This window comes from Thunnus maccoyii, chromosome 13 (genome assembly GCF_910596095.1).
Source record: "Thunnus maccoyii chromosome 13, fThuMac1.1, whole genome shotgun sequence".
Taxonomy (NCBI): Eukaryota; Metazoa; Chordata; class Actinopteri; order Scombriformes; family Scombridae; genus Thunnus; species Thunnus maccoyii.
In genome coordinates, this window is record NC_056545.1 from 366,350 (window position 1) to 375,000 (window position 8,651).

General features: G+C 42.8%; 1 protein-coding gene and 1 long non-coding RNA gene across 3 annotated transcripts in view; one reads left to right on the forward strand and one right to left on the reverse strand.

The window, feature by feature from the left end:
* The window catches only part of LOC121910200 (A disintegrin and metalloproteinase with thrombospondin motifs 2-like), a 44,103-nt gene that overhangs the window by 26,590 nt on the left and 8,862 nt on the right, over positions 1-8,651 (forward strand). For both annotated transcript variants that reach the window (XM_042431292.1, XM_042431293.1), the window contains exons 4-11: positions 921-1,027; positions 1,112-1,195; positions 2,207-2,290; positions 3,020-3,173; positions 5,606-5,711; positions 6,311-6,454; positions 6,614-6,746; positions 7,783-7,896. In XM_042431292.1, coding sequence (XP_042287226.1) covers positions 921-1,027; positions 1,112-1,195; positions 2,207-2,290; positions 3,020-3,173; positions 5,606-5,711; positions 6,311-6,454; positions 6,614-6,746; positions 7,783-7,896 — 926 coding nt within the window. The remainder of the gene's footprint in view (positions 1-920; positions 1,028-1,111; positions 1,196-2,206; positions 2,291-3,019; positions 3,174-5,605; positions 5,712-6,310; positions 6,455-6,613; positions 6,747-7,782; positions 7,897-8,651) is intronic.
* LOC121910201 overlaps positions 1,961-8,651 on the reverse strand; it is a 10,800-nt gene continuing 4,109 nt past the window's right edge. Inside the window, exons 2-3 of the long non-coding RNA XR_006099620.1 lie at positions 5,546-5,689; positions 1,961-2,328 (exon numbers count right to left, since the gene is read on the reverse strand). This is a non-coding gene — a long non-coding RNA (uncharacterized LOC121910201). The remainder of the gene's footprint in view (positions 2,329-5,545; positions 5,690-8,651) is intronic.

Sequence of the window (8,651 nt, forward strand, 5' to 3'; positions counted from 1 at the left end):
TGTGCTGCCGTATCGGATGCTTCCATAAAGTAAATGTTGTATTTTTTTGCTGTTGAAAGCAAAACTTTTTGTGACTCACGCAAAGTTTACAACAGACGACAATGTGCTTTGCATCTGTGACTGAGACAAACTCAAAATAATGACAATACTTCCAGCTGTCGATAGTATGCCTCTCCCATCCTCTATCCTTTGTTTAGTTTCTCGGCTAGTAGCCAACGTGACCTGCCCTGACCTGCCACGCCTACACGCCATCATACGATAGCCTACCAAGGACAAAAGACAAATTGCGTTCTGGCAATGCACTAACGCAGTGTTACTCGGAGGAGTGACTATAATATAATTAATGTTTTGGAAATTGTAATCTCTCACAATGACTTCATTACCGGGGAAAGTACGGGTTACTGCCCAACACTGGTGACGACTCAGCAGGTTTTAAACCGATGTGTAAATGATGAGGGACACAAAATGGACGGCAGTATTTGATTATTATTGAGGGCTGTTAAGATTCTACGAGGTTAGGGTCACTGAGAGGAAGCCTTTCTTTTTCAGAATTGCCCAGATCACATTCACACAGTTACACATTTAAACACCTGAAAGCTGCCCAGTACAGCTGGAGCAGATGGGGTTAAGAGCCTTGCTCAAGGGCACCTCAGTGCTCAGAGTTATCCTGCCAGTCCAGGGATTGAACCAAAGACCTTCCGGTCACAAGCTTGTTTCTCTAACGTTTAGGCGACCACTGCCCAAAATAAAAATAATGCTTAAAAATCTGCAAATTTTAGAAATCGATGTATTTGTGTGTGATTTATAGGCTTTATATAAATATACGTTATATTTATATCACTCCAATGACAAACAAAAATCTTTTTAACCTCACTGTAGGACTATAAAAATAACTGAGATGATTCTTTTGTTGTCTCCAGGTCCTCTTTTAGGGTCTTGGAGCCTGAAGCAGAATGTGTCGTGGTCTAAATCCAACTCAGCTCGACAACGACGCTACATCGAAGAGGCTGAACTGTTTAACATCGAGGTAAATTAACTGTTTATCACAGAAATTAACAAACTGTTAACTGAGTGTTTACTGAACTTTTTAACCTCTCTTCTCCTCCTCCAGGTTCTGTTAGCGGTAGATTATTCTGTTCTTCTGTTCCACGGCCGAGACCACATTCAGAAATATCTGCTGACGCTGATGAACATAGTAAGTAAAAACATGCACACGATTCTTTATTGAGTGGTAGAAGATGATGATGGTGCCTCAGTGATAGGCAGTAGTTACCTAGTTTTATCTGGTGAACTGCTACTGAAAGGTGAACTCTGGCCTTCATAATCATTTTCAAATTCACAAAGCACATGTAGACTGGATTGTCCAACTTCAGGACCCTGCAACAGTAAAGAGCTGCTCGACTGTCCGACCACCAGGATCCAGCTTCCTCATCATGAACACAGTGATACTCTGATAACTGAACCATACACAGCCACAACAGCCTGGCACCTCCTCCTCATGCTGGTCACCAGCCTGGTCACACACTGCTGTGGGATGGCGTCCCATTCTTCAACCAGCATGAATGGGACGCCATCCCACAGCAGAGTGTGACCAGGCTGGTGACCAGCATGAGGAGGAGGTGCCAGGCTGTTGTGGTTGTGTATGGTTCTTCCACACGCTACTGAGGCTCCTGTTTGTTAAATGAATAAATTGTTAAATTGCCAATATGTCTTGTTTCTTCAAACTTCAATCATCCAATCCACCAAACACCAAACAAGAGTCAATGGCAGAATAAGCTGTTTGGCATTGGCAGAGAAGATTTGGCAAATTTTTCATGGGCGCAACCCACATACTCAGCTCTGCTGCTCATCCCACAAATGCATGTTCCTTACAAATGTGGCACCATTTAAATAAACAGGCTTTCCAACGGTTTACGATTTATTGCCAAGAAGCATCGTTACAACAAAGAAATAATCTACCAAACATTAATTTCCTTACTTTTTGTGCTACATTTAGTTAAACAGTCTGGTCCATGATGGTAACGACACAACTCAACCACAGTTGTGCAGTGATTCTGGGAGATGTGATCTCAGACATCTGAGAGTAAAGCTGATATTAGATTCTTGCATTTCTCAATATTTAGACAGATAGATTAAGTGAATGATTGCTTCCAAGCATTACAGTTAATAAAGTGCTTCTCTCTCTCTCTCTCTCTCTCTGTTCCAGGTTAACGAGATCTACCAGGATCATTCACTGGGAGCCAATATCAACGTCGTTCTGGTCAGAATCATCATGTTGTCTCCAACAAAGGTACTAACCCGTGACTTGCTTCTGGCCAGGACACTTTTCTGTAAAGGACACATGAAGCAGCATCCTCACTTACAACTCATTCCATGATAGTTTTCAAAGCTCATTTACATCTTGTCATCTATAATTTTTTGCCAAAAAACAATGTCACACAGAGTGTCCAGAAATGACATGTAAGCAGTGTTGAAGTTGTAAATAAACGGTGGGTAAACTTTAGCTCTCAGTTTGAATCATGTAGCTTTGGACTGAACTCAATATGTCTCACAGGAAAACAACTTTATATTGTTTCTCCTGATTCAATAGTTAACTCACTTAACTATTTAAAAGTCTGACTTTAAAGTCCAGATAAATAAAAGAGGTCAGGGAGGTGGTGTTGCTGCAGTATTTCGATTCCAGCCACATATTAATTTAACTGAGCTGATATTTCTTTACTTTTCAGTGTGTTATTTAAAAGATTATTATTTGATGTGGTGAGTTTTAAATACTTTTGGATGTCCGTTCTCTGTGGTACTTCTGTGCTGAATGGATTCAGCACTAATCAGACCTTGTGCTGAGTTAAAGGCTGTTTATTGTTCATGTGAAGATAACATAATCCAGCAGAAGACACAACTGAGTGCAAGACATCATATTCAAACCCGTTAACTCTGCACGGGTGCCCCCAGAGGGCATGAACACCACTAAAGAGGATCCGAAACACAGCAGGCCTAATGTTCAACAGTGTCCCTCCGTCAGTCCCAGGAGCTGATCTCTGTGGGGAATCCCCAGAAGAGTCTGGAGAACGTTTGTGGCTGGTCGTATCTCCAGCAGAGGGAGCAGAGTCATGCCGAGCAGCACGACCACACCATCTACCTGACCAGGCAGGAGTTCGGCCCCTCTGGCATGCAGGGTACTACTGCTAATACTACCGCTAATACTACATATACTACTACTGCTAACACCATCTACCTGACCAGGCAGGAGTACGGCCCTCTGGTATGCAGGGTACTACTGCTAATACTACCGCTAATACTACATATACTACTACTGCTAACACCATCTACCTGACCAGGCAGGAGTTCAGTCCTCTGGTATGCAGGGTACTACTGCTAATACTACTGCTAATACTACAAATACTACTACTGCTAACACCATCTACCTGACCAGGCAGGAGTTCAGTCCTCTGGCATGCAGGGTACTACTGCTAATACTACTGCTAATACTACATATACTACTACTGCTAACACCATCTACCTGACCAGGCAGGAGTTCGGCCCCTCTGGCATGCAGGGTACTACTGCTAATACTACCGCTAATACTACATATACTACTACTGCTAACACCATCTACCTGACCAGGCAGGAGTTCAGTCCTCTGGTATGCAGGGTACTACTGCTAATACTACCGCTAATACTACAAATACTACTACTGCTAACACCATCTACCTGACCAGGCAGGAGTTCAGTCCTCTGGTATGCAGGGTACTACTGCTAATACTACTGCTAATACTACAAATACTACTACTGCTAACACCATCTACCTGACCAGGCAGGAGTTCAGTCCTCTGGTATGCAGGGTACTACTGCTAATACTACTGCTAATACTACATATACTACTACTGCTAACACCATCTACCTGACCAGGCAGGAGTTCGGCCCCTCTGGCATGCAGGGTACTACTGCTAATACTACCGCTAATACTACATATACTACTACTGCTAACACCATCTACCTGACCAGGCAGGAGTTCAGTCCTCTGGTATGCAGGGTACTACTGCTAATACTACCGCTAATACTACAAATACTACTACTGCTAACACCACCTACCTGACCAGGCAGGAGTTCAGTCCTCTGGTATGCAGGGTACTACTGCTAATACTACCGCTAATACTACATATACTACTACTGCTAACACCATCTACCTGACCAGGCAGGAGTTCGGCCCCTCTGGCATGCAGGGTACTACTGCTAATACTACCGCTAATACTACATATACTACTACTGCTAACACCATCTACCTGACCAGGCAGGAGTTCAGTCCTCTGGTATGCAGGGTACTACTGCTAATACTACCGCTAATACTACAAATACTACTACTGCTAACACCATCTACCTGACCAGGCAGGAGTTCAGTCCTCTGGTATGCAGGGTACTACTGCTAATACTACCGCTAATACTACAAATACTACTACTGCTAACACCATCTACCTGACCAGGCAGGAGTTCAGTCCTCTGGTATGCAGGGTACTACTGCTAATACTACCGCTAATACTACATATACTACTACTGCTAACACCATCTACCTGACCAGGCAGGAGTTTGGCCCTCTGGTATGCAGGGTACTACTGCTAATACTACCGCTAATACTACAAATACTACTACTGCTAACACCATCTACCTGACCAGGCAGGAGTTCAGTCCTCTGGTATGCAGGGTACTATTGCTAATACTACCGCTAATACTACATATACTACTACTGCTAACACCATCTACCTGACCAGGCAGGAGGTCAGTCCTCTGGTATGCAGGGTACTACTGCTAATACTACCGCTAATACTACAAATACTACTACTGCTAACACCATCTACCTGACCAGGCAGGAGGTCAGTCCTCTGGTATGCAGGGTACTATTGCTAATACTACCGCTAATACTACATATACTACTACTGCTAACACCATCTACCTGACCAGGCAGGAGTTTGGCCCTCTGGTATGCAGGTTACTACTGCTAATACTACTGCTAATACTACAAATACTACTACTGCTAACACCATCTACCTGACCAGGCAGGAGTTCAGTCCTCTGGTATGCAGGGTACTACTGCTAATACTACTGCTAATACTACATATACTACTACTGCTAACACCATCTACCTGACCAGGCAGGAGTTTGGCCCTCTGGTATGCAGGGTACTACTGCTAATACTACTGCTAATACTAGAAATACTACTACTGCTAACACCATCTACCTGACCAGGCAGGAGTTCAGTCCTCTGGTATGCAGGGTACTACTGCTAATACTACTGCTAATACTACATATACTACTACTGCTAACACCATCTACCTGACCAGGCAGGAGTTCAGTCCTCTGGTATGCAGGGTACTACTGCTAATACTACCGCTAATACTAAAAGTACTATAAAACACTACGTAACTAGTAAGACAGGAGTTGCCCTCTAATACTAAAAGCACTACTACCACTAACATAATCTACCAGCCCAGGAAAAAGGTTGCTACTTCTTGCAGTACCTCTGTTACTTCTTCCACTACTGACACAAACACACCTCTGCTGTCTCTGACCCCTGATGACCTCTGACATCTGACCTTTTGACCTCTGTCTGCAGGTTATGCTCCAGTCACAGGAATGTGTCACTTGCATCGGAGTTGCGTCCTCGTCTTCGAGGACGGTTTTTCTTCGGCTTTTGTAGCTGCCCACGAAACAGGACATGTGTGAGACACACAACCACACACACACTTACAATAAATTCAAACTTGTTGGCTCTGGGAGTATTCAGACACAGTTTTACATCTTTACAAAATCATATTTAAGAACAATTAACAGTAACAAGAAGCACAAAATGATAACAGCCATAAATTATACTGTGTTTTCCTTTATATCTTGTAGCCTGTTAGCATTTTGTTAGCATTAGCATTAACAAATTAATATTTTATCAACTATCTAATCACCAGCTGATTTATGTGTTTTGAAGCATCACAGTTTTGGATTTTAACAAAAAATTGATGTGCTTACTATGAAAGCTTTATTCCCAACTCCATTGTGGTTGTACACTCAAATAAAATGGCAGACACTTAAAAATAGTAACAGACGGTGCCTGCAATCACTACCTATCGGTGTTTTCTGGTGGTTTCAGACTCCATCAGCAGTTAACTGACCAGTTAGACTAACCCTCTCTGAACATGTGAACACGGTTGTAGAGACAGACTAGACTCACTTTCACTGAGGTATATTCTCTTACATCAGAACACCTCAGAGTGGATTATTGTTAAAGGACATACAGAAACGTGTGTGATGTGTGTGTGTGTCTCAGGTTAGGGATGGAGCATGACGGTGAGGCGAACGACTGTGCTGACGACGTGCCGTTGGGCAGCATCATGTCTCCGCAGGTTCAGGCCACCTTCCATCGATACCACTGGTCCCGGTGCAGCTGGAGGGAACTGCACAAATACCTGGAGTGAGTTCTGGTTACTGCAATAATATTATTAGCATCCTAACTGTAAGCAGCAGAAACTGAACTGTAGAAATAAAACTTCTTTTACAGTTAATTTAATTCCTTTTGTCTCAGAATGAGTGTATGTCCACCAACAAACTGTCTGTGTTTCTGTCTCTGCAGTAAGTATGACTGTCTCCGTGACGACCCGTTCAACCATGATTGGCCGGCTCAGCCCCAGTTGCCGGGGTTTCAGTACTCGATGGACCAACAGTGTCGTTTTGACTTTGGACCTGGATACAGTATCTGTACCGTGGTACGTCTGCCTGTCTTTCTGTATCCAGATCTTTGACCTCTTAACTCATTTTAATCTCATTGAGATTAAAATCTCTTTTGCAGGAGCGTCCGGGCAGCAACGTTAAAACACGTAAAACAGACACAACCGATATAAAACAATGAAATCACAAATAAAATTACAAAAAACTAGAATTGGGGCGGCCCGGTAGCCTAATAGTTACGGTGCAACCCTCCCAGAAGCCCTGCTGTCATTGGCTGTTCAGCAGACATCAAAGCTTCTGTTCAACCTTCAGCACAACAGCAGAAGGTTCCCTCCTCATATAAGATCTCATTTCTTTTTGCAGTTTTAAAATAAAATTAAGGAAACTTTGAGGTAAAAAATGTGTCCACCATGTTTTCACTTTCTGCTACTTTAAAAGTCATTATTTTTCTGTTTTGTTTTCGAAGAGAAACATGATATAAAAATAATGAATGAACATCAACTTATCAAGTAATTTCTGTCCTCAAATATTTCAACCTGTTTTAGGATTAATCCAGAAATATCTCCAAACAGGAAACACTGAAGCAGGTCGCTGCAGTAAAGAAAATAAAAGATTCCTGATAATATAAACTCTAAAATGAGTTGATATGACGATTAATTATTGAATTGTCCCCCTTAGTTTCACCGTCTGTTACTCACATCCAAATATTCCAGCCGGAAACAGGAGTTTAATATTTGATGTTTTTAGTCTGACTGACGTGTCAAGATGTGTTTTGGGGTTTCATCTCCTCGGACGTTACACGAGAAACATTTGATGACGTCACTCAGAAAAGTTCATCAGGATCCATTTTAAACAAACAGTCTGAGTGAGATGACGTCTCGATGCTGAAATGAGTTTAAAGGCTGGTTGGCTCGGATTTAAAGAGTCAGAATCTGGAGTTTTATGAGGATTTTATAAGCAGATTTCCACACTGCTGTGGTTCTTCTGCTGCCGTCTGGGTGAACGTTAGTTTAGTCTCTGTGTTGCTGTTTATCCGTTTACCATTTATATATATATATGTGTGTGTGTCTGCAGTACACCAACCACGACCCCTGCAAGCAGCTGTGGTGCAGCGACTACAACAACCCGTTCTTCTGTAAGACCAAGAAAGGTCCGCCGCTGGACGGGACAAAGTGTGGACCGGGGAAGGTGAGGACACGCTGGTGTTGTGGGTTAAAGCTAAGCTCAGCGACGGCTACATGATTTAGAACAGATGGGGTTTTTTAGGATCAGACATCTGCGGGTCGACGTCATCCGAGGCTCGCGGTTCTGTTTTTCTCTGAGAAGTCAGAGAGGAATTTGTAACGTGAGACGTTCTCATGCCGTCAGTGTTTTGATGAGCTGCAAACATTTCACCCTGTAAACACAAAGTCTGTAGTTTCAATCTGTTTCAGCGGCTAAACATTAAAGGAGAAGTTCAACATTTAGTCATCTTGTTTGTTTAATCCAAACACAGAAATGTAAAAAAAAAACCTCATTTAGTGGGAAACATGTGCTTGTATTGACATCCAGAAGCCGACCGCTCGACACTCAGTCCTGACTTTAGACTAAAGGTGATCTTCCACCTGACCCACCATCTGCGTTCTCCGTCGCCGCCTCTAATGAGCTGACGACTCATTTATTCGTCAGACGAGTGCTGTCCAGTGTCAGTACCTCTGTGTTTTTAATGCCTTTTGTTGTTTATGTTTTATTGTTTGTTGGTTTGTTTTTTTTACTGTTTTATGATCTTTTATTGCTATACTGAATCAACTTTACTGGCCAGCTGTTTCCCCTGCTTCCAGTCAACATGCTAAGCTAAGCTAACGTCATGCTGACACAGACATGTGACTGATGTCATGTGAGAATCAGAGGTTTTCTGGTCTGAAACCCCCCCCCCAAATCAAACACTTGACATCACAAAAGAA